General features: G+C 55.8%; 1 protein-coding gene across 2 annotated transcripts in view; it reads right to left on the reverse strand.

The window, feature by feature from the left end:
* The window catches only part of Chst11 (carbohydrate sulfotransferase 11), a 216,464-nt gene that overhangs the window by 88,047 nt on the left and 102,088 nt on the right, over positions 1–26,329 (reverse strand). For both annotated transcript variants that reach the window (XM_027943767.2, XM_027943702.2), the window contains exon 2: positions 16,067–16,152. In XM_027943767.2, coding sequence (XP_027799568.2) covers positions 16,067–16,152 — 86 coding nt within the window. The remainder of the gene's footprint in view (positions 1–16,066; positions 16,153–26,329) is intronic.

A 26,329-nucleotide genomic window follows, 5' to 3' on the forward strand; every position in this document is an offset into this window, starting at 1 on the left:
TGAATAGACAAAAGTTCTGGTTTTTGAGAAAGGACTTGTTAGTGACATAATTGTAGGAGGGAGTGTGGGTCAGGATGAATTGTACAGAGGTTTTATGAGGTTTTAGAAAGCTTTTTTTTTTTTTTTTAATTAAATCACTATGAAATCTGCCCCCAAATAGCTCCAGCTAACTTGGGAGAAGGCCAGTCATACTTAGTGGGAAACCTGAAAGACAGAATATTTCTTAAAATATGTATTTTTTCATACTTGAAGTTCACATAGTAAAAGGAACCCGCAGCTAATAACGAGCCTGTGTTTTTCACAAACAAGACTCCGTGTATTCAGCTGGTGTCCTGAAGGAGGTTCAGCAGCTCTGCGGTGTGATCTTGGAGAAGTCACCTAACCTCTCTGTTCTCAATTTCTTCCTTTGAAAGGAAACAAGCCAAGAGAAAGGATTGGGTCATCTCCAGGTACCTCCCAGCTCGGCGCGACTCTTCTTTCCTAATTATGTTCCCACTATTAATTAGTTTCACAGATTCCTTCTTCCTGGTGAACTTGGAGGAAATGTTACATCTTTCAAATTAACAGGGTTCAAATTAATGAGCTTTTACTGTCTTCCCAGAAGCTTTGGAGATGAAAAAGAAGATAGAAAAGTAAATGAGATCGCGGAGAGCTCCCTGAGACCACATCACCGGTTCACACGGTCGATCTCAATCCCGGGGGCACCCGCTGCAAGGAGTCCCTTGGAAGACAGTGCAGGTATTTTCTTTTTCTTTCATTAGCAAGTCACCTGATAGTAGAGAGAATAAGGGTGGCCATGGGGCTTCCGGAGGGCAGAGCTGGGCACGGATACACAGAGGGACACGGGGACAGGAGCTCATCCTGTGTTCTAGAACACAGAGGCGGCCTTGGCTTCTCACCCCAGGAAAAGCTCATCCCAATGGCTGGAGTCTGTGCAGGCCTTTAGTGACCAGCCTCGTGGCTCCAAAAGCAAAGCCAGATTCTTCACCTGGTGTTAGGGACCGAGCTGTGTCTCCCCTAATTCTACCCCGCAGGGTGACTGTGTCTGGAGACACGGCCTTTAAGGAGGGGACCCAGGGTAAATGAGGGCATAAAGGTAGGGACCTCGTCCCAGGGGACTGAGGATCTTACAAGAGACACCAGGAGCACGCTCAGGCCAAGGAAAGCCACCCAGCAAGAGGGTGGCCACCTGCAAGCCAGGGAGGGGCCCATACAGCGGCCCTGCTGGCCCCTTGGTCTTGGACTTCCAGCCTCCAGAACTGTGAGAAAATAAACATCTGCTGTTTTCGCCCCTCAGTCTGATGGACAGTCCTGGGGAAAATGTCAGCAGCACTGGCCAAGCGGGTGCGGGCTGGTGCCAGGCTCTGAGCTACTGGTTCCAAGCACATTGTCCCACTCAATGCTCACACCAGCCATCCGAGGCCCGTATGGCCGTCCTTTCCATGTTCCTGTCCGTCCATTCTGTCCTTCCTTCCTTCTGCAAAAAACACGTGACAAGCCCCGATCGCACCTTCATTCCACAAACTCGTCCCAAGTACCATACTTGAAACTGGCTCCAGAGCCAATCCCTTTGATTCCAAGATGCAAATGCCAAAGGGTCCCAAGTACAATGTCCAGGAGGCCCAGGGGACTTGGGGACCACGCACACGGTGTCTCTGGTGAAGGCCAGGGTGCCGGCTCCTCCCAAGTCTTTCTTGCTGCGACGACCACCTCTCTCATTCCATCCACCTCCTTCTCTTTCTTCTCTTGCTGATTATGCACCGACCCCTCTTCAAACCTCAGGAATGAGGAACGAGGTCTGCACATAACAGCAGTGACCGTCCCCGGGTGCTGGGGAGGGGGCGCAGCTGTGGCTTCTGCTCACACCCACTCTGGATTCTGCCAGGGGAGTCACCATCTTCCCTAGATAAAGACCCAGGTTCCGCTGTTGGCCCAGGGCACCGAGACGAGCAGCCTTGGTCACAACCATCGGGCTCACTTGCCACTCTACATGGAGATGAACTTGGCCTAAACCAAGGCGCTCTTCCTGGAGAAGCTTCTCAGGGTGCAAAGGGACGCTCTGGGGGGCTGATGTGTGCCTCACACCCTCCCCTAAGATGGAAGCAACTGAAGTGACCCTTTCATGATTCCATAATACAGCTGCAGCAGCAGGGCCACTCAGCCAGCGCCCAGGATTTGATACCACGTGAGTGCCACAGGTGGCTGGGCCCTGAGAGCACCTCAGAAATAAGACACCAGTAACCACACTCAGCGCCGCACTCTAGGGCTTATGGACAGCCCCGCCGTCTCGCCATCTCTAAAGGGAGGTATGGCTGCCTCTGGTTTTAGAGGCGAGGGCCCTGAGTCCAGAGAACGTTCTTGATTGGCTCCAGAACCTTTGGAGTGGGAGAGGCTGGGACTTGAACTCAGGACTTCTGACTCCCAGCAAGTCCAGAGCACAGACCCCGTGGGCCAATCCAGCCACGCCCACTCATTTGCATACGGCCTTTGGCTGCTTTCACCAGAGGATAGAGTTGGGGAGCCGCCAAGGAGACCCCAGGACATCCACTATCTGGCCCTTTATAGAAAACACGGCTGACCCGGGTCTAGAGATGAACACACGGGTAGTTGTGTGCTCTGCTCCAGGGTGGGATGGCCAGGGGGAGCCCTGGCTCTGGGTGATCTTGACCTGACACTGAACCCGGAGCCTACTGACCCTCAGCCATGGTTGCTGAGGCTACTGCTGCTGCTACTAAACAACTACATACTCTTGCTGTGTGCCTGGCACTGCCCGGGGCCTTCTCTCACCACAAGCCCATAAGGCAGATGCCATTAACATTCTTACATTGACGGATGGGGAAACTGAGGCACAGAGGGGTTAAGGAACTTGCCCGAGGTCACCCAGCTAGGAATGGGCGTCGCCGTCTGCTCTGAGCCAGGATGCTCTTCTCCCCTCCGTAGTCTCCATGGTCAGGTCCAGCCTCACGGGTCGCTCACTGAGAGCTTGCCTTAGGAGAGTTATCTAGTATCTTTGAGCTTCCTTTTCTTTGAATGTGTTAAATGGGGAGATGCCCCCCACTCTCCACATGGCTATAACTAAACACCTGAGGCTGGGCAACTAACTTATAAAGAAAATAAGTTCATTTAGCTCACAGTTTGGGAGGCAGAAAGTCCCAACAGCATGGCGTCGGCTCTGGCAAGGGACTCACAGCAAAGAGCAGTGTGCAGGAGGGAGGGGACCACGGAGGGTCAGGGAGCCGGAGAGTGGGGAGGGGGCTGCTCTCTTAAAGCAATCCTCTGTTGCTATAAGAGCTACCCGGGCCCCATGAGAGCACAATACCTTCTGAGGACAGGGCCCCCAGTGACCTAGTCACTTCCCACTAGGCTCCACCTCTTAAAGGTGCCACCATCCCCATTGTCACCACACTGGGGACCAAGTTTCCAACACATAAACCCACGAGGGACACAAGGCACAGCATATCCAAACCGTAGCAAGTAGTTTTTTCAAAGTGACGGTACCTTGAAAACACCGTAAGCGTTATAAAGTCACGAAGGAAAATCTCCACCAATCTAACACCATTAACTCCAAATATTTGCTTAATCCCTCAAAAAAAAATGTTTAATGTACTGACTCAATCCAGTGGTAAGCCTCCCACCTACAGGAACGAAACCCTGATCCAATGCAAATTTCAGGTGGGAAGTGTGGCTGCCAGAGAGCGCTTACCAGCCCAGGAAGGACAGAGGCCGTGTGTCTCGGCCTGGTTCCTGTCTGTGAGCTCCCATGAGCCAGTGGGTCCGCAGTGGTGCTGGTTTACACTGAGCTTTGTTCGATCTTTCTCTTCTTTCCTTTTTTGGTACTGGGATTGGACCCAGGAGTGCTTAACCACTGAGCCACCCCCCAGTCCTTTTGCTTGGGGCCTCACTAAGTTGCTGAGGCTGGTCTTGAACTTGCAGTCCTCCTGCCTCAGCCTCCCAAGTTGCTGGCATTTCAGGCCTGCACCACCAAGCCCGGCTTTGTTAGGCCTTTTCATAGCAATAGTGCCCGAGGAGACAGATCCCCTCCACCATCACCACACAGACAGTCCCCGACTTACGATGATCCCACTGAGGATGTCTACCTTCACCATGGGCTTATCAGGAGGTGATCCCATCATACACCAAGGAGTACCTCTATTTTCATTTTTCAGGCTCATCTCGCTGCTGTGGGATTCTGCTCACCATGGACCCAGCATCTCCCGGGCTCTGCTTGGAGCTTGGATATAGGGGAGGGATGCTTAGGGCCGACTAAAACAATGGGCGTGTGTATTAGTGTCTTACTGCTGCTGTAACAAATCTCCACTAACTCAGCAGCCCAAGACCACACAGATCTACTCTTGCAGTTCTGGAGGTCACACGTATTAAATCCAGACGTTGGCAGGGTTGGGGGCCTTCTGGTGACTCCCAGGGGAGATCCCTTCTGCAGGGCACTGTGGCTACACATCTGTCATCCCAGCAACCAAGGCAGGAAGATGGCAGAGGCAGGAAGATGGCGGGTTTGAGGCCAGCCCAAGCCACTTAGCAAGACCCTGTCTCAAGCTTAAAAAAATTAAAAGGGCTGGGAATGGGAATGCGGCTCAGAGGCAGAACGCCCTTGAGTTCAGTCCGCAGTACCACAAAAAAGGAAAACTGTCCTGTGCCTTTTCCAGCCTCGTCCACTTAACACTCCTCAGCTCACAGCCCCCTCCTCACATCCCTCCAAGCTCTGCTGCCAGCCACACCCCTCCTTTTCCAGCTCTGACACTCCGCCCTCTAGAAACCCAGGATAATCTACCATCTTCCACCTCTGACTGACCTCTTGTCACACAGGTAACCCACAGGCTCTGGGGATTAGGATGTAGATGTGATCAGTTGCAGACCTTGGGTTTTGAACTACCCTGAGTCAGGGTCAAGATCAGGGTCAAGGTCAAGGTCAAGATCAAGGACCACACCAGAAAGGAAGAAGACAGATCTGCTTACCATTCCTTTAACTGGTTTAACCACCTGTGTCACACTAGTTCACTTTGAGGCTGGGGTAGTTTTTATTCCCCCAATAATCCTTTGCCCAGGTGCCCCCACAATAGGGTGACCGTAGCCCACGGAACTCCCAGGATCCCACCCCGCTGGTGCCCGAGGTGTGCTCTGGATTTGGTCCAGGATACTTAGCAAGTTGTATTTGCACAATGAACCGATGGAGGGGTTTCCTGGGCTCAAAACAGACTGCTCCCTGCACACTAATCCATGACAAATGGCTGCCATTTGCCACGGGCTGTTTTTGGCAAGGCCTTATCTTAAGGAGATACTCATCGCTTCTTCCTCTCTGACTTGTTACATCATAATATCCTAAGGGGGGCCAATTATCAATCCCAGCCACTCTCCTCTCAGCTCCCGGTTTTTATTTAACATGGTGTGGGCCTGAATCCCGATCAAGTGCGGATTGGCTTTTTTTTTTTTTTTTTAGCTTAAAGAAAATCACCACATCCTATACTGTCCCCTGAGGTGACAACAAAGAAACAACCAGCCCACAAAAGAACCTCCATTTGGACACTTGCTCAAGAAAAATGGACACTGTACTCTGGATGAGGAAGAAAAATAAATAAACACACAAATAAATAAGCCGGGGGTGGGGATTTCTGTTCATCCCGGTCCCTCCTGACACTTCTCATTAGAAGGGGGCTGGCAGGTGAACTTGATCGGCTGCCCTCTCAGGAGCTTGGCCCGTGTCCTGGTGCCGTTGGAGGACGTTGGCCGGGAGGCGATCGATGAACGCGACACAGGGAGCCTGTGTGTGGACCTCTGTTCCTCATTCAGTTCCTGTCCCTGGTGACCATGAATAATTGGACGTCAGCCCCTCCCAGCTCTCCTCCTAGCTGCCAATTCCTTAAAGAAGTCACCCTGGGTTTCGGGCACCAGCTCATTTATCCTGTCAAAAACCGCCCGCCCGCGAGCTGGGGATGGGATCTGGGACTGAGATGAACTGTTCTGCGGATGACAGTCCCCGGTGTCACCAACAGGGAACACAGGAAGGGGGCGACACCATTGGCCAGCTAGTCTGTGGTGACAGAATGCCTCTGAGGGACGCGTCTCAAGGCAGCCTTGGGGCCTCCTCCTTTCCAAAGGCCACTCTGGCCCCACGACTTCCCTATAAAATGCAATGGGATGTTCAAGAAGTCCCCATCAGGCTCGGAACGGGGGTTTGCTGGGAATGACAATGACAAATAACGAAGCCTCAGTGCTGGGCGGCTGGCGGGGTTCACTTAATAGCTAAGAGATAGTCCTTCTCCAATTCAAATTTGTCCCTCTGCAAAGATCCTAAGCTGCTGCTTGCTAACAGACGTCCAGGGCACTCTTGGATCAAAAGGATACACCAGAATGTTCCATCTGCAAATCCCGTGGGCTGTAATTCGCTACCTGCAGGGACGTCCTCCAGTTCCCTCGGTGAACTTGACTGAGGCTGGGGAGTCAGCGCTTGGCCGGGCACCTCCGCCAGCCTTTCCCAGCTGCCTGTCTGGGGCCGTCAGGGCTTTGAACTTCCTGTTGGTTGGGAACAAGACCCGGGACCATCTCGACTCCCCTCTGAATACCAGTCCTTGACCAGGCCCCACAAGTGCATTAAAGACGGTTGCTGGAGTGTCCACTGAGCTCAAAACAAGAACTCGGCGGAGTGACTGAAATAGGCTCCTTTGGACAAGAAGAGTGAATCAGGAAGAAAATCACACGTGGTGACTCTGCCCAGGCAGGGAAAACTCAAAAGAGGAGGATCTAAAAGCAGCCTCCGAACATTTCCTTGTTTTTTTTGGTGGAAATAAAAGTTCCAAATCCACAGAAGAACCTCTGGCTCCCTCCCTGTGTCAGGCACAGTCTCTGGCCTGAGCAACGCCGTTCCCCGCTCAAGGATGCTGGGCCTGACTTGGGGCGGGGCTGGGTTTCTGAGAGAGGGGACCAGCCAGGAAGGGGGAAGAAGCTTCCGGCACAGGATGTGGTAGCCCCGCATTCCATCATGCCCTGCGTCCACCCCAGGAATCCCGCCTGCTGGGACAGGAGGCACCCCCAGACTCTCCGCCCAGGCACATGGGAGCAGCACTGGTCTTCCTCTGCCCGAGGGCCAGCTGGCCACGTGCTCCAGCAGGCGCCGGGCAGTCCATTTACCAGCCCAGTGTACACCTCCCAGAAGCCACCGGAGAGGGAGGGGACCGGTCTCTACCTAAGACCAGTAACAGAACCAGAGGAGTCCAGATCACTCATCCAGTTGGAGTCTCTACCCCAGCTAAGCTGGTGGGGCCCTGGCCTGGTCTCAAGAGCCTGAACGGAACCAGGCTGCGCAGTTCCCCAAACAGGCAGGACGACCTGGCGTCTCAACAGCAGCAAAAGCCCCTCAGGCCTCAGTTTCCTCATCTGTAAAGTCGGGAACATTGAGAAGCGGCAGCAGGGTGCCGGTGACAGTGTCCTGCACAGACCACTGGGTTCCCTTAGAGGCAGCACCTCGGACCCAAACTGGGATTATAATTTTTGGGGAAGAAGAACATTGGGAAGTTTAAAGGATGAACATGAAGCCATAATAACAGCAAGGACAACCCTCACTGACATGTCCCAGCCACTGTTCTAGATTTTACACAAGTCAACTGAGCTGGTTCCGTTATCATCCCCATTGAACAGATAGAGGAAACTGAGGCACAGAGAGACTAGGGAGCAGATGCCGAGTCACTCTGCCAGTAAGTAGGGGGTTCCCAGGCTGCCTGACTCAGCCCCTCTGGTTTTAACCTCGGTACCCGAGTGGCCTCGTTAGCTGAAATAAGTCATTCCTGTTTTCCAGATGAGGAACTCGAGGCCCCAGGAGGTTGAGCTGACTGGTCAAGATCTCATGGCTAGGAAGTGGGACAGGCAGAATCCGAACTCGGGACACGGGGCGGGGGGGGGGTGGTAGGGAAGGGTCAGGAGGGGAAGATGAGACTTCAAATGTCCCTTGGAGGTGAAGGCTGGGTGTGGGGGCAGGTGTAGTCAGAAACACCCCAACCCATGGCCGTCTAAGGGCCTCTGCTCCCCAACCCACCCACCCCCTTCATCCCAGGCCCGTAACCCCCAGGAGGCCAGGGCTGCCCTCTGAGGTCTACAGTGACCTCTGCTTCCAGGGCACCCATCAGTGCCCCTCCCTCTTCTCCGCAGGATGAACCATGGTCACCTTTGAACAGGCGACACCGACCTCTGGACAGAGGAACCCAGGGTCTGCCGTCCAGTCCATGTGACCCAGCTCCCGGCCACGGACGGGCACCCATGGCTGCCCGAGCACAGCTTGTGCCCCAAGGGTCCTGCCTACCTGCCAGGGGAAAGCAGAAGCTCGCGGTGCCCGGGGAGCGGCCAGGACTCTTCTCGCTTCCCGGTGTCAGCAACGCAGACTTTGGTACCTCGTTTTAAAATTTCCTTCTCCTCCCTCCCTCCTTCCTTCCATATATATATATATATAATTTTTTTTTCCTATTCTAAAGTGCAACCCCTGATCTAGAGATGGTGTTTCCCTTCAGCAGGAGCAAGACGACCCGACTAGGCCACATTGAACCTCCGTCTTCCAAATCGCCTTGATCGTGCCTGAATCACAACTGCAACAGCCCTCGCCCCTGGCCCGGCACCCTCCCAGCACCTGATCTGGATGCACTGAGTTTTCACAAGAACTTGAGGTAGGTAAGGCGGCTGTCCTCCTTCCCCAAGTGAGGACGCTGGGGCCCAGAGTGGGCAAGAAGCTCACCTACGCACACAGCAGGTGGCACAGGAATCCCAGCCCAGGTGGCTGGTTCCAGGGCCTGGGGCCCGTGGCCACTTTTAGACGGAATGGCTTCAGGACTCTCCCCCAAACACTGGGGCGGGACCCAGGGCCGGAACCCAAGCATGCCAAGCCACGTCCCTGGGCTGGCCATCTGCTTCATCCGAGGATGGATCTGTGGGCGTCCTGGTGCTGGAGGAAGCCAGAGGGCTTCTCCGTGCTCAGTGTGACTGCCAGACCTGCGGATTGGCCATTTTGTGGCTTTCGATCCCTGAGTTAAGCAAGGCTGCCACAGGCCATTTTAGGCAGCCCTGGAGTTGGCTGGCCGTCACGCCCTGTGGTGCGTCCCGGGAGGGCCAGCTTCCTTCCAGGGCCACCCACTGCCTGCCAAGCTGTCGGTGTCCCCTTGGGGTGGTGTAGACAGAGATCAGCCGAGCAGCTCCAGAAACTGCGGCGGCCTCTGTCCTAGGAATAGGAGCTCCAGGGCTCGGCCTCAGATAAATAAAACGATTGTTCTCTTTCTACTTTTCACTCTGACTAGCAGAAAGTTTCAGCTTTTATGTGTGACTGACCTACACTGCTGGTGGACAGCACCGTCCTAGAAAAACGTTTAACCTGAGCTTGGAGTGGGGAGAAATCAAGGAGAGCTTCTAGGAGGAGGTTTCATCTGAGTGAATTGAAAAATTCAGCAGGGTCTGGGCAGCTTGCATGTGTATGGCACCCCCCATGTTTTCCATGGATCCTTCATAACTGTCCCCCTGGTATTTATTCCTGTGGTACACACAGGGTCACCAGTGCTGGTGGAGGTGGGGTGGGCGGCCGGCTTTCCTCCTGACCCCGGCCCCTGCCACCGCCTCCCCCAGCGTCTCTCCTACAAGGAGCCTGACGATGAGCACAGGCTTCGGTTCAGCTCCATCCATCCGACAAGGTTGAAATCGAGTTGGCCAAGAAGCAACCTGAGTTGGTCATTTACAGAAAAATCAAATTATGTGGAAGCCTCGTATAATTGAGGGTAATTCGGGAAATAACTTTCAGGACAATGGCAGCTCGTACAGCTGTAGTGCCATTTGGCAATTGCTGAGGTCATTTTGTCACCCGAATACCCTTCTCGCGCTGAAGTATGTCAGATTATATTTCTGCGGACTGACCCGGGAAGACCCCGTCGAGCGGCGTGCTGCTTCTCCAGATCAGAAAGCACCAGGGAAAGGGAAGCTCGTTCTTGAAACTTCTGTTTCTGGATCAGAACAACTGTCTGTAGAGAAAGCCCCAGTTAAATGTGGACCCCTCTGTGGGGTCCATGGCGCAGCGTCGGGACCACCATCTGCTACTGAGGGGCTCGGCTAGGTACCGAGACTGGCACACACAGCCACGGGGGTCTTTTGAACCACCCACGCGGGGTCTGCCCGTTTTCCAGGGCACATGGCGTGGCCCCACGCATCCACACACGCACACACGTACCCACAGAGGCACGCGCCGCGCGGCCTCGTGCTGCTCCATCAAGCTTCCTGATCAGCAGAGTCTGCGAGACCCACGACATGAATCAAGATGTAGGATGTGCTCCTAATGACTCTAGCTGGGAGTCTCAGGCAGGAGCAAATCATTTATCTTATGATTATTCAACACAATCCCCAATGTGCCTGCAGAATGTCTGCGCCTGTCACGCAGGGGCCTAGGAAAGGCCCAGACTCGCTAAGAGTTGGCCCCAGTCACCCAGCTCCATCCAGACAATGCACGACCACCAATTCCACCAACTCTTCACCTGGGTACCTCTGATACATGACGTGGACTCTCACCAACCTGCAGGACTGGTGCTGGGCCCTTATGTTATAGACCAGGAAACCAAGGTTTGGGACAGTTGGGTAACGGCCTCAGGCCCTACACTGGGCAGAGACTCTCCAGTTCCCTCAAGCACCCAATCCTCTCCTTTGACTCAAGTCGCATCTAAGTCTAGCGTCCCCATCTGTCCTGCCTTGATTGGAAATCTGACCAGGGCAGCTTCACTGACCAGGGAATAATGGACCCACTAACCAAGGCAAAAACCAGGCAGCCCACTGTCCCTGGCTTCCGCCGTGAGCCTGGCTGGGCCATTGTAATTTGCAATTAATAATGGAGCACGCTCCCGAGCGCCGTGTGTGAGGCCAGGTGAGCGGCCTAGCTCGTCACTGCCCGCCAGCTGCCGTTCTGGTGGCCTGACAGTAAGTAACCACCCCGCACACGGAGCCAGTCTACGCCTGAATCAATCAATCCCGCTTGGGCTGGTAGACAGCTGTTGGGTCAAAGCAAGATAATTAGATGGCCCTGTCATTTACCAGGTGGTTGGCAATGAAGCATTGGGGACTGTCCCCTGGTGCTCCTTCTTGCCCACCCTAGTATGTAGCACCAGACAGGATCCTTCTTCCCAAACAGCAGCTGGAAAGACAGATAGCCCTCGGCCCACTTGCTGATCTGTGAGATGGCATCTGATCCTTCAGGGACCCCCCACCTGATGCCTGGCCTGGACGAGTCTGGGATCAAGCGGGGGGCGGGGGTCCAGGGTGCTTATATGGGCTTGTCCCAACACTTTCTCTGGAGGTTTGGCTTCTGGATTTATCTGCGTGGTGCTGGTCAAGTGTCCAACCTCAAGACAGCAGACCCACAACTATTCATTGAGCAGATGAGGGACAGTCGCCCCATGTCTTGGTGGCAGAGTAGACACGGGCCTTCATATGCAAAGAGTGGGAACTTAATGAACACTCCCCACGCACACACCTGGAGTGGCTTTCAAGTGGCCGGTCATGTTAGAATCAAGGAATCAAAGATATTTGAAGCCAAGGGCCCCAGTCCCTAAAGACCCTCCGACCCAGTGCTATTGAGTTCGGCCGCCCCTGAGCCTCAGGAGGCAGCTCTGGAATATCAACACCCCGGCCGCATCCCAGACAGACAAGATCAGAATCTCCAGGGAGGAGCCTGGGCACGGGTCAGTTTTTAGAAGCCCCCGAGTGGATCCATGTGCGTCCAGGCTGGAGAGCCCCTGATCTAATCCATTTAATCCGTGATGGGCAGCCGCCGGGAGCCGAGCTGGTTCCTAAGTTGCACACTCGCTCCTGTGAGCCCTGGTGACACCAGCCCTGACCACTCACCCCTCCAGAATGGTGGGTGAGACCCATCTCCTGGCACCAGCCTCTCCTGCCCCGTCTCCAGCCAGCTCCCAGCCTCACCCTGACTCTGGCCACAAACTCCTCCCGGGTCTCCTGTGTGCCCCAGCTCCGGCTGCTCTGTCTGCACCGCCATCCCCTCTCCTTGTCACATGAAGTCTGCTGTGACCCACGCACGTGCCAGCTCCTTGTGGAGCTCCTCCACGTGCACCCCGCCAGGAGAGGTGCTACTCACAACCAAAGTCCCGTAACTTTGCAAAAACCTGTCACCCAGCACTCAGATGCTAAGGGGCCCTCTTCCTGTGCCTTTCCCCGTTTATTCTAGAAATGTCTGCAGAAGAAGCAGATTTTGTCAAGCAATGCTCCAAAAGCTCCTTGGGTGGGGGCTGGGAGACTGCCCACCCTGGGCTCGACCCTGGGCAGACTTTCACCCACCCACACTTGCAATTGAATCAACGCGCCCAGCATCCACCTGTCACCAGAGTGTGCCGTCCCACAGCAGAGTTCCTGCGGTGACGCCTGCTTAGCCTGGCTCAGCCAGGAGAAGAAGGAGCCTCCTCTGCAGAGCCCAATATAAGGTTCCGTACACAACATACGAATCCGCAGTTGCCTAGCGGGACACCTCCTGCGCCTTCCCTCCTGCCTTTGGTCCAGAGCACACCCCAGGCCTCAGCTTGAGCAGCTAGGAAGGAGACCCTGCAGGGAACGTTGCTCCTGGGGGAGACAGAGTGCTGCTTCCCCTCTCCTGCGGTCTAGCCAGGCCAGATGGGCCCGTTCTGTCATTCAGCAGCTGTGTGATCTTGGCAAACCGCTCGACCTCTCTGAGCATCCGTTAACTGATCAGGGAAATGGGGTCGTCAGAGACCTTCCTCTGGGTTGTTGTGAAGACTCATTGAGGGGCTGGGGATGTTGGGCTTCAGGGGGCCCACGGGCGGGCGGACCAGGCGGCAGGCGGACCAGGCAGCTGGCGAGGCTGAAGGATGGGTGCGCCTACCCCGCGGACAGGAGGGGCAATTATGCCCTATTCATGGTGACAGCAGAGCCCTGCCCTGGGCAGAGCCGAGCCCCGCGGCCCACAGATGGCTCGGCCCACAAATATGCACTTGGCAGCCCCTGAACTTTGGGTGACTTGACGCCAGTTGATCTGATGGGCAATTACGATTTATTTTGGGGCCAGGGAGGCAGCAGAGAACCAGGAAAATTACAAGACATCAGAGTGCAGCTCTGCTAAGAATACCATCGACTACACGGGTTTTTTTTTTTTTTAAAAAAAAAACAATTGTTGTCTTAATGGTTAGGGGTTTGCAGGGCACTGAAATAAGAAAACCCTGAAGCCAAAATCAGATTACAGCCAATTCTCCCAAGGGAGGTATGAACCTTGGTCCAGTGACACTCTGGGATTATGCTTATTTGGGAGAAGTATCAAGGGAGGCAATTCCTGCCAGGGGAACTTTGCTAGCAACAGTGAGCACAGCGTAGAGGTATTTGCAGTTTGTTCTGGTTTGTCTTTAGTAGTTCCTACTGTCTTTAGTAGTTCTTGCTGAGTTGTTGAGGCTGGCCTCGAACCTGCAATCCTCCTGCCTCAGCCTCCAGAGTTGCTGGGAACAGAGGCGAGCGCCACCACACCCAGGAATAATGTTAAGTTTTTTTGTCATATAAAATAAATGGTCCTCCTGTCATCATCCCATGTCAAACCCAAATAACCTGTCAGCACAGCCTCCCCCAGGGCCACTTGGAGGCTTCGCGTGGGAACGGAACGCAGTTACAGCCCGTCGAGGAAGCCAGCTTCAGAAAAAACATCCCAAGGAAACAGGGCCATCTTCCTGCAAGGACGTCTCCCCGCTGCCAGCTGAAGGGGCCGAGGACATGCCCGAGCCATCCTTGAAGAAGGACAATGACTCACCCATGTACATCCTCACCAATGACGTCCTGCCCACGTCCTGGGCCAGGGCTAAACGAACTTCCCATCTGGAGGACACTCAGCGCCCCACCCTAAGGACAAGATGCCGTCCACCCAGAGGGTCGCTGCTCCTCTGACGGATTTACGAGGCACCAAGCGGTCCGCCCTGGCCGTCAATCACGCGTGGCAATCCTGATAGCGAGGCCCCCTCAGGGGAGGGGCCCGCGGCCTCACCACCCTCCTGCGCCTGGCCCCGAGCTCCATGCGGAGGCTCACACTCCGGAGGACAGAAGCCACCAAGTCAGGAGCAAGTGGACCCAGCAGTGGACACCCACGGGGGCCCCTGAGCAGGACACGCACGCACCTCGGGTGGCCCTGCAGGGTGGGCGTGATTCACCCCGTATTATAGATCAGGGAGGGCATCTCAGAGGGGCTGTGTGACCTGCCCGCGGTCACCCCGTGGGGGAATGTGGACACCAGGCTGTGAACCCAGTCTGGCTGTGAGCACTTGTAATACCGAAGCCACCCTTGTGACCTCACCGATGACGGGCCATGCCGCCTCTGACACGTCAGAACAATGGAATTCTCCCAACTTCCCAGAGAGATGTTCAGGTGGGAACAATCTGCAGGGGCCCCCCGGTGGCTGCAGGTCACACAACGAGTCAGAGGGGAACAGGGGCGGGAGCCCAGACGTCCACTCTTTCAACCACAGGTATTCAGGGACCTGCCCTCAGCCAGACGCCCTGTTAAGTGTGGAGGGCCCAGGACACGGGCACAGACCTCCCACTCAGAGGGGACTCCACCAGAAACAGTCTGCCCGGGACATCCTGCGTCCCTTGTCACCGCAAGATGTCCACCAAAAGACGGGAATGGTGAGCATCTGAGTGGCCTGCATGGCTTTCAACCTGGCTTGTCAGAGACCCCGGGAGCAGTCAAAGCCTGGTCCCCTCTTCCTGGAGACGGCGGTGTCGACAGGCTGGGATGCCGGCCAATAATGGTCAGGTCACGGGCCACCAAAGGAAAGGGCAAGATCGCATCCCCCGCGGGGTCACCCGGAGCCCAGCAGAGAGGCTCTGGCAGGACTGGGTTTGTGGTCAGGGGGTTCATCTGGCCAAGTCGCACCCAGAGCCCCGAGGTGGGTGGCAGGGCCCGGGTCAGCCGGATCAGGCCACCAAGCTGCTCAGACACGGGGCCCACGCGCTCAGAAGGGAGTGGAGGAGGGGGCCGGAGAGGGACGGGGACGAGACACTTCCTAGCCTCGTGCCCTTGAGTCCAGCATCCTGGAAGGCCGAGCCACACCCCGCCCCTTCCCCCAGCTCTCAACCTCAGCCAGGGTTGTCCCTGTCCCCAAGTGGGGATTAACGCTCCTCCAGAGGGCCACATCAGGACCCCACACCACGGGGCCGTCGCCATGGTGACCGGCCACCCCGACTCCACTCCTCTCTGTCCACCAGCCACACAACTCTTTGGTGGAAGCTTTTTGTTGTTATTGTTCTTTTTTGTTTTTATTTTGCTCCAAAAGCAGCTCATTTCATAACCGACCCCAGAGGCCGCGTTTGTGCCTCATTCAATGAAGGAGTCAGACTGACGGGACCCTCTTTAGCAGGAGGTCCCCACACACAAGGGACGCGTGGGAGAGAGGGCCTGCCACCCCCAGCCTGGGGGAGGCTCCTCAAGCCCTCAGCCCGGGGCTAACCCTGTGCAGCCCGAAGGTCTGAGAGCAGAGGCCGGCCCCCGGGGCCTCTAGGCCAGCACCCCGGGGCCTCTGTTCACTGTCAACATTTCTTAACAGGTTCCCAAGTGTCCCAGGTTGAGCGTCCCCTCTTCAAATGCCTGGGGCCAGAGCATTTCAGATTGGGATTTTTTCAGATTTTGGAACACCTTGCCTAGACCTCACAGGTAACCTGGGGCTGGGACAATTCTAAACACGACCTTCATTTGCACTTCAGATGCTCCTCAGACCCAGAGCCTGAAGGGACAATCTTTCCAATGCACCTGCATTGTGACTGTGATGGGTCTCAGGAGGTCGGGAGTAGAATAATCCCATTTGTGGCACCATGGCCATGTCGGGCTCCCAAAGTTTTCAACTGCAGAGCGCTTTGGATGTCAGACATTCAGAGGAGGGTGCTCAACCTGTGCTGGAAACCGGGACCACTGCAGGGCGAGGAGGGCGGTTTCAAGTCTCCCCAGTCCATCCTTTGGCAGTTTCTCTGTCCCACTTCCCCCACCCCCAAACCGCCACATGCTGACCGTCAGGAGAGCACAGAGGCGCCCCAGGCTTACCTGGATCGGGTTGTAGAGCTCCTGCAGGGGACTCCGTGACCCCTTTCGACAGCAGATGTCCACACCAAAGGGATTCCTCCGCATGACTGAGGAGAGAAAGCGAAGCTGGTCAGGAAGGAGGCAGAGGCTGGCCGAGCAGAAGGCACCCAGGAGCGGGGAGAGACTGGGGCGCAGGCAGCTCCGAGCAAGGAGAGCTCCTCATGCTGTCCCTGGACCCCAAGAAAGAAAAGGGACGCGGCTGCCGTGTCCCAGGCAGAGGGTCTCCCGGCCAAGTCCGCGGGCAGAAGCGGTTTGCCTGGAAATAACCAGAGCTGTGCGGAGCCCTCTGCGACAGGCGGGGCCGCAGGGTGGCCCCAGCATCACCACAAATAAGCACGCAACAGGCTGCACGAGCTTCGGTGACAGTGACGTCACCAGGCAGTAGGCACTCTTAGCTCTGTCACGACCTTCCGCGGCCTGACGCTGACCTGGACGTCATCGTGCAGCCCAAGGCCACTAAGGACTCCGCGGACGGTCCCCCTGTGGACGGTCCCTCCGCACTCGGCGACCTGGACCCCTGGCACTTGGTGTCTGGACGTGCCCCAGGGTTCTCCTCCCACCCCCGCGTGGCCCGGAGGCCTGGCCTCTCCTGAGCCTCTTGTTATGATGTTATGTTTTCATTAAAATATCAGCTGTGGCCGAGAGAGGGAGGGAGGGAGTTTGGTCCTGGGCGGGCAGAGATGGCCAACCCAGGGGGTCAAAGGGGGGGACAAAGAGAACTCCTCGAATCCCACCAGCATCCAGGCCACCCAGACAGGGTTTTTAAACAGAAATGGATTCTTGCTCACAGACACCCTGGCTCTGTGCCGTCCCTCACCAGGGCCTAACGCATAGACAGGCCTGATCATTAATTGTTGTGGCAGCGGAGGAAAGGAGAGGGGGAAAGAAGGAAAGATGGGCCGGGCACAGTGGTGCAGGCCCGTGATCCCAGCAGCTCAAGAGGCTGAGGCAGGAGGATCGCGAGTTCAAAGCCAGCCTCAGCAATGGTGAGGTGCTAAGCAACTCAGTGAGACCCTGTCTCTACTTAAATACAGAATAGGGCTGGGGACATGGCTCAGTGATTGAGTGCCCGGAGTTCAATCCCCGGTACCCCCCAAAAAAAGAGGGGGGGAAGATGAGGGAGGAATATTGAATAAGTGCTTTCTTCCAAAATAGGAGGCAACTTTCTAATGCAATCATATAATAGGGGCCAGAGTGGAACAAGGAAAATAGACCCTTTCCTAAGCCTAAAGGAATCACCCGCTATACAGTGACAGCAGAGTACACAGTAGGACATCCCCTCGTTCTTTGGAACAGACAGCCTGGACTTGAATCCTGGCTCTACCATATATTGGCTGTGTGACTTTGAACAAAGTACCTAGCCTCTCTCTGCCTCAGTTTCTATGGGGAATGGCCAGGGCCGAGCACCAATCAAAGTGGATTTACAGCTGTGCGTGGTGGGACATAGCCACTCAGGAGGCTGAGTCAGGAGGATCCCAAGTTTGAGGCCAGCCTCAACAACTCAGCAAGACCCTGTCTCAAAATAAAAAATGAAATGGGCTGAGGATGTGGCAAAGTGCCTCTGGGTTCAATCCCCAGTACCCCCCCCCCAAAAAAATCATTTAAGGACAGTAGCGTCTGAATTTCAGATACTTTTCACATGTCAGGAAATATCATTCTTTTGATTTATTTCAACTGCTTAACAAACACCGGCAGGGGGCTGCATTTGGCCCCCAGGCCCCAGTGCACCAAGCCCTGCCCTGCAGAACCACCCCAAGTATTCCGGGGTCACAGCTCCACACACGCCCTGCCTGGCTGGTCGCCTTCCCAGGATCCGCAGGCAAATGTCAATACATAAAAGCCGCTGGAACGTGACCAGGCTGACCAGGGGACACTGGCTCTTTGTTCCTCCACGGCTGCCCCAAGAAGAGGCAGGGGAAAGTCTACCTTGTGTTTTTCTTCATTTATGACTTCATTTTTCATTTCCACCAAAGAGGAGGTAAGCTGTTAAACGCACGCCAGTCACCCTTGGTGCACAACGACACAGCAACACTTCGGAGGAGAAAAAACAGCCATAAAACTTGTAAAATCATGCCCACGCCATGCAAGATTAAGTTCTCCCTGTGGCGACAGACTGGCTCATCGGGGCCCCGGGCTGCGGGACGGCCACCGTGAAACCCTACCGTGGAATCCATTAAAAGTCTGCTTTTTATGGAAGGCAGTATTATTTAATTGGTTTATTTTTCTAATGCAAAGGCCTTTAAAATGCTTTGACCGTGTGGGGCCTGCGACTTGGGGCCTCCGCCTGCAGCCCTGCCTGTGACTCCACGGGGCGCCCTGTGAACTGGCTTTGGCACCCCAGGTCTCAAAAGCCGGAGGGGCCCTGAGCGCTGTTTATTAAGATGATAACAGTCCTGCTGTTGGCGGCGTGGGGCGCTCTGGGCGCCTGGGAAGAGGAGTCCTTCCCACAGCGCAGGGAGGATTTCACAGAGGTGACGTCATAGATCTCCTCTCTGAGCCTCCCTGAGTAAGGTCAAGGCCTCGTCTGCCCAAAGCCACTTGTACCTGGTGGGTGCAGCCCGACCTGTGAGCCCAGGGCCACCTCCTGCCCCTGCTCAGCATGGCTGGGGGTGTGGCTCAGTGGTGACGCACCCCTGGGTTCAATCCCTGGTACCCCCCAAAATAATCCCTGTACCTTTGCAGCACAGATGTGAAATTTTTTGCTATTTTCCATCCTTGGTGGATGGGGTCCCTGGTTGTGGCCGACAGAACTTGCTGGAGTCTGAGCTTTTACGCTGTGTGTGTGTCTTGGGATAAGGGGCATCAGGGCAGGTCCAGAGGCCGACCAGCAGGCGGTGGCCGTCAACATAGAGAGCACTCGAGTTCGGCTCACTGACCCTCACAGGGGTCCTACGGAGCGGGTGCCACTGATGTCTCCTTTTTACTGTCCCCTCTTTACCCAGGGGAGGGCTGGGGCTCGGCGAGGTTAGCTCAGTCACCCAGGGGTCAGGCACCACGCTGGACAAGTGAGGGCCACGGAAACGTCTCCACGGTTCCCTCCTGGCCTGAGGCCTGCTGGCTGGCCACGTCTAGGACCGGTGGTCCCTAGGCAACCTGGAGTCACAGGGCACACGGGCAGGACGGGCTGGCCAGACCACGGATGGCCACGATGGCAGAATCATTCGCTTAATAGATGTTCATCGAGCGCCTGCGAGAGGCTGGGCTGGGGAGGCAGGCCGTCCCCGGGTCACTCAGCTTGCCTGGGACCCAGCAGGTCCTCCAAAGGCCCCCGAATGTTCCAGGCCATCAGCACTGGTCAGGGCACCGCGTGGGACGGTTGTGCTATACGTGGAGGGAGCTGCTGGGGGTTATTTTCCCCCTTTGAAAGTGTAAGGCCTGATGATCGAAAGCCCGAGGAAAGAGACCCCAAGGACATCAGTGGGGACCTCCTGCCGTCCGCCCACCCCGACAGTCATTTTCTCCTTTCTCAACACGCAACAACGAAAGGCCCAGGAACCTCGCAGGCTCCGTGCGCAGAGCGGCTTCTGGGACCCGAGGAGCCCCGCGTCTTCCCGAAGCTAAAGCGAGACCCCAGCCGCGGGTTTGTGGCACCAGGATGAAGAGGGCACTGCCTCCGGGTGAAGCTCTGTCCCCACCTCCACCCGCGCAGGGTGCAGGAGCCAGCTCCGGGCAGAGGAATCGGCCATCTGGGTCTCGGTGGCTCCTATGGCCCTTCAGTGCTGCTGCCACCAGGAAGGGCGGCTGGGCTGTTGGTTCGGGTCGGACATAGAACGGCAGTCCTGGGAGCCCGGCAGAAGCCGCCTCCATGCACGTCGCAAAACCAAGTCATCAGAATCCAAGGGACGAGGACACAGCCCAAACCCTGAAATTCACAGGAACCTCAGAAAGTGACATGATTGTCCCAAATCCCCAGTGTAGTTGGCTGCAGAGCCAGAGCTGGAAGTCAGGTCTTGGAAAATACAGTAAGAGTTCATAATAATCACGGCCGGCCAGGCGTTAGGATTACCACGTGCCCGGTACAGGCATACGGCTGAGCCCTTTCCTCACATTGCTTCAGTTAATCCTCATAAAAACCCTTTACGTTAGATAATAGTAATAACAGCATCTATTCCCATCTTACAGTTGAGGAAACTGAAGCCCAGAGAGGTTCTGTAATTTGCTTGAGATCACACAGCTGGCAAATGGAAGGGCAAGTAACACATTCAAATCCTGATCTCTTTCTAAAGGCAGGGAAAGAGGGCTTCACACTCATATCGCCACCATCTTTGCGCTGCCAGTTCATTCAGCATTCAAAGTGAAGCACTTATATACTAAATTACCAAGTCCAGTGGGGCTCCATCCTCCCTCCGGCAAGCCCACCCTAACATCCAGCTGACTGGGGACCTTTCCAAAGCCCCTGACCTGCTAACAGCCTGGACGTGGTTCCTCACCAGTTCCAGGCTCCCCGAGCGCAAAGCAGCTCTCTCCCCAGTGCCCGACTCACACCAGCGCCCAGCACAGTGCATCCGGCCAGACGGGACACGTCGGATCCACTCTCAGCATCCTGCCCCGGGGCACCCACAGCACCCCCCAGGAGGACAGTACGTCACCGCTGACCCCCCTCCCCCAGGTCACTGTGCTGAAAGCAGAACAACCAACTGACCTGGTTCCCAAGGGACTGAGACCCTGGGGACTCGGGACCTGGGGTGCCAATACCAGAAAAGCCCTGGGACCAGTGGGTCACCAGACAACCCTGGAAAAGGAGGTGGCTCAGGCATTAAGGTCAACCAGGTCCGGGCCAGACCTGGGTTCACCCACGGGACAGCCTTGAGGGCCACCTCCTGTCTCCCACGCTCAGCTCCAGGACACCCTCAGTAACAATGCCGAGGGCCTCGTGCTGCGTGGCAACGGAACCAGCGTGGGAAACAGCCTGGCACTGGCCCTGAAAAACCATCTGTGGGACAGGTCGCAGGACTGGACCCGCCCCAGCTCGGCCACGGAGCCAGCAGCCTCGCTAGGAACGAGATCTTGTGGGGACAGACTGAGCGTCCCTGAGGCCAGACCCTAAATCTGGAACTCTGGGAGGGTCACAGTGCTCAGAGGAAGCTTCAGGTTTGGGATTTGGGGATTAGGAGGCATTTGCTGATAAAGTCTAGGCAAACATTTCCGACGCAGACCCTCTGCAATTCCGAGGGTCCCAAACATTAGAGCTACCCAATCAGTGTCCCCTCAACTGTAGAGCAGAACAGCGAGGTGTCAGGCATTAGGTATTGAGAGTAATCTCGCGATGACTTAATGGGGGCGGGGGATGTGGGGGTTCTATGCAAATACTGTAATATTTTATGTTATATGAAGGACCTGAGAGGCCGTGGATTCTGGTATCTGCAGGGCAGGGGGGTCCTGGCACCAATTCCCTATTCTAATACTACAAAAATGGGAATTCCTGCCCCCACCCCCAAATCTCAGACAGCTAGAGGTCTAGGCCTGGGCCATGGGGCGGCTCTTAGAACAAAGCCTTGTCTTAGGGACCAGCTCTGGCTTGAAGCTTTCCCAGGAGAGGGCGGGGCCTGAGAGGGCGGGGCCTGAGAGGGCGGGGCCGGAGAGGGCGGGGCCGGAGAGGGCGGGGCCGGAGAGGGCGGGGCCTGGAGCCCCAGCCTCCACCTGTGCTCAGTGAGGGCTACGCAGCGTCACCTGTTGTTCTGCATCCAGTGCTGCCCTTTGGGGACACCCCCCCCCCCATTCTGCTCTTTTAAATCAAAGCAAGAACTGTGGGAGGGAGACTCAGGACAGAGGAAAAAGCCACAGCAAGACCCAAACTACATCTGACCGGGCATGGTGGGGCACACCTGTAATCCCAGCAGTTCGGGAGGCCAAGACAGAAGGATGGCGAGTTCAAAGCCAGCCTCAGCAAAAGTGAGGTGCTAAGTCTTTTATTTAGACCCTGTCTCTAAATAAAATACAAAATAGGGCTGGGGATGTGGCTCAGTGGTCGAGTGCCCCTGAGTTCAATCCCCGGTACTAAAAATAAATAAATAAATAAAGTACATCTGTAGCTAGTCCATTCAAAACTTGTAAAAATACCCGAAACCTGTATCGCCATGAGATTTCATTTTATTTCAAACAATCTTTGGCAGATTGAATCCAAACTCATTTCTGAAGCCTGAGAGGTTCTGGACTAGCCACATCTGGCTGTTTCTCGTTTTCAGAGGAGAAAACCGGCTCAGAGAGGGGACGGAAGGGCCAGAGGTCCCACAGCTGTACTGCAGGGCCAGCAGAGGCTAGCACACCTCCTGCAGTGCCAAGCCCCACAGGGCCCACAGCTGCCCTCTCATCACACCTGCTGCCTGACTGAGTGCTTAGCGCACAGTGGTACACAGCACGTGTGTTTCAATTGACTGAAACTAAAACTAGAGGCCAAGCAACCCCAAAGTTACCACAGACACTAACTGTACCAACAGGGACCAGGCCAAAGCCCCTCCTCACAGCAGAACAAAGAGGAGCGAGCAAGCTCTGTCCTCACACGCCTTCTCCCGGTGCAGTGCCCCCTCGGGATGGTTTAATTCGCCTCCTTAGCCAAAGTCGTGAAAATCAACCAAAACAAGCAGCAAAATTAATATGCTGTGCTCCTCCTGGGCTCTGAGGTGCCTTAAATGAGCTCTCTGTGCACCCCACAAACACTGACACTTACCCCCACAGCTCCTTGGGGCTCCTTAACCCCCTTGCAAGCAGGTGGTCTTGTGCCCATTTTAAAGACGAGGAAACTGAGGCTCAGAGGAGCCGGAGAATTTACCCAATGACACGGCTACAATGTGGCAGAGCCAAGATCCAAACCTGGCACCTGCAATGAGATGTGTCACCAGTTACAGATGTCAGCAGCCGGAAGAGACGTGCACAAAGGCCATCCCTGAAGCCAGGGCCTTCGGGTGCTCTACAAAACATTCAGCATGCCTGTGTTTGTAGGTGACTTCTCAGGAGCCCCAGAACATTATCTAACTTCACCATCTGGTTCTCATTGCTCTCTGCACGCAGGGCCTCCCACCGGGACAACCCAGAGCGCTTCAAAACCATCCCATCCAACGTATTAGAGACCTACAAACAAACTCAATAAAGAAAACTGAGGGTCAGCCGGGTGGTGCACACCTGTGATACCACTGACTTGGGAGGCGGATCGCAAGTTTGAGGCCAGCCCCTGCGACTTAGCAAGACTCTCAGCAACTTAGGGAAACCCTATCTCAAAATAAAAAATTTTAAATGCTGGGGATTAGCACCGTGATTGAGTGCCCTTGGGTTCACTCTCCATGAAAAAAAAAATCTCAGGGATTTGGCCTTTATTTGGCTGGGGAGTAACCTGAACCCTATCACAGCCAGGTCCTGGTCCTCTCAACTGTAAGCTCCTTGAGGCAGGAAGCCCCTCCTGTGGGAGGTGGTTGCAGAACCAAAGTGAACTGAACTTTTGGTGAATAAAGGTCAAGGATGTGAATCCAAGAATTAGGTGAACGCTCTCGGTATAACTGGGGAAGGGAAGAGACTCGGCTTCACCTACAGGGCACGAGGCTTCCTGACACCAAAGCCCTGGGGGCTCCACTACTCATCCTGGAAGAATATTCGGTGCCCATTAAAACACTACCTGCAGGGAGAGTGGCCCCCAATGGATTCACCAACACCAACGGCCTCTGTGATCCACCCGTTGTTTCTTTTAGAGGATTTTGGTCATCTGCAGAGCAGGGGGCCATGCTTAATTCCAGAGGCACAAGGACCCTGCCCAGGCACAAACCACTTGTCCACCTGGCAGGTTAGTGTAAAATGAGCCACATCCATGTCAAGAAGGGCCTCTTAGGGACCATCTGGTCATGTGACTTTCATGCAAAAAGAGGTTCTGGATGGCTCTATGGGGCTGAGGGAAAGTGGCTTCAGAGCTGGTTGGCTGCACAAGATGAAGAGCAGGGAGCAGATCCTAGGTGCTGAATGTGCGCCCCCCCTTCCTGCGCTGAGACCCCGTGGGGCTTTGGCGGGTGGGCAGTCATGAGGGCACGGCCTTCCTGGCCGGGATCAGTGCCTGTGTGAGAGGCGCTAGAGAGCCCCTTGCCCCTTCTCCGGGGGAGGGCACAGCGAGAAGGCATCGCCTAGGAACCGACAGCCTCTTGATCCAGCAGCACCTTGAGGTGGACCTCACCAACTTCAAACCGTGAGAAAAAACTTCTGTTGCTTAGAAGTCACCTGGTCTGTAGCATTTTGTTACAGCAGCTGGAACGGACAGATACCAAGCTCAAAAATGATCCTCCGGGCCAGAGGGTTCAGCATGCAACCCACTGGGAGAAATGGGAGCAGGCAGAGGGGAGAGAGGAAGGGTAGGGGGCAGGGCGGGGAGAGGGGGCCCATCCAGCCGCCCGAGCCCCAGGTCCAGGGGAGAGGACTTGACTTGTCCAAGGTCACGTGGCTGCTTGCCACAGAACTGCGACTAGAGCGAGGGGCTCCTGAGGCCTGCCTTCTCCCCTGCACACACGCAGCCGCGGCTCTGAGCCGGTGCTTAGCCTCACCATGTGTGACGAGCTGATATTTTTATTCTCTTCTTTTTTTAACACGAGTCACGATTCATGAAATCGATTTCACAACAACCAACGGACCATGACGGGTGGTGGCAGAGCCCTGGCGTGGGTCTCCTGAAAGACGTCAGGGGTGAGGGTCGGGCTGAGGAGGTTGTGTAGGACTTGAACTTGAGGAAGACTGACCAGCAGGACTCGTGGCTCCCAGGCCTAAGACTTCCTCCCACATGCCCGTCCGCGCAGCATGGGCCATGGTATCCCCAAGGCTGTGCCCACCAACCCCAGGAGCCTGCTGGCTCCTCCTGCCCACCTGCTAATGCCCCGTCAGCTCGTCTCCCGTGACCAGCCAAGGACAAGCCACCGCCTCTCCTTTTGCTGTGATCGGAGACCTCCTCACTGGCCAGCACTGGTGTCCCTGCTCCCAACTCGACCTCCCAAGACAGTCCCCACCAGCGGTCAGATCCTCTAAGAATGTGAATCACATCGCAATGTCCTCCCTGCCCGCAAAGACCTGCCACGACCTAGAACAAGATCCCAAGTCCCACGTGTGGCCTAGGGAGCCGCACAGGACCGTGGCCCTCCCCGGCCACGCGGCCTCTCGCTCAGAGTCAGAGCCTCGGCCTCAGGACCTTGGCACTCCCTGCTCCACCAGCCTGGGACACCTCGCCTGGTACCAGGGGTCGCTCTTTTCTTCCTTCTGGTCTCTGGACACCTGGCCAGCGCCCCAGAAAAGCTGCCCAGGACACACGTCCTCACTCTCCTTCCTCCCTCTCGGCCTCGCTCTGCCCTTCTGCCCTGCACTTGTCACCTCTCCCTATTTGAAATGCTCCCCTGGCCACTGCTTGGTGGGTCTCTTGAGACTAAACACTCCCGGAGGAGGGGGCACAGTCTCACCTCCCAGGTGTCCTTGGTACCCGAGAGGCCCTAGAGCGAGGCCTTGGTGACTGAGTGCACGCAAGACAGCTCCTTTCCAAAATAAGAAACTGGACGCGTTTTGAAGCATGGTCACCTTGTCCCCGTCTCCTAATCTTTCCTGGGAAGAGCAGACCTAAGGACTTATAAGAGGACACCCCCGCCCGTCGGACTCCCTCCAGAGGGGCCTGGGGGGCTGCAGGCATCTCTGGGTCCCGAGGGGCTCCTCAGGAAGGTCTGAAGAACTGGGCAGCCGGACAGGGGACTAGTGCCCAGCAGGCACGCACGGCATCCGCAGGGGCAGAGAGGCTGGGGCCAGCGGGGGCCGGGCCTGGCTGCGGGGGCCCTCGAGGGTCCCGTGGGCTTGGCTGCCGGGCCACGCCAGCTAGGCCCAGGGGCCTCCCTTCTTTAGGTTCACCCCCAGTCACTCCGAAAACATGTTAGAGAGAGACCAGACATGGCACCTGTGACCGCGTGTGAAGTGGGGCCTGGGCCTGAGGCACTCATGGCGGAGAATGGAACGGGGTTTGCTTTACGATGGCAAAAAAAAAGAAAAGAATAGAAAAGAAAAGAAAACCACAAGCTAAAATACTGCATCCTAACCGCGTCTTAGGCGTGCAGCTCAGTGGTGTGCGGCGCATTCAGGGTGCTGTGCGAGATCTCGGCGGCCCACTCCAGTACGTCCCCAACGTCCCATAATGAGGCCCTGTCCCCACCATTGACAACTTGTCCTTCCTGCCCCTTGCTGTGACAGCTGCTGCTCCCCTTCCTTCCTCTCCTCTGCACCATG

Source organism: Marmota flaviventris, chromosome 3 (assembly GCF_047511675.1).
Source record: "Marmota flaviventris isolate mMarFla1 chromosome 3, mMarFla1.hap1, whole genome shotgun sequence".
Taxonomy (NCBI): Eukaryota; Metazoa; Chordata; class Mammalia; order Rodentia; family Sciuridae; genus Marmota; species Marmota flaviventris.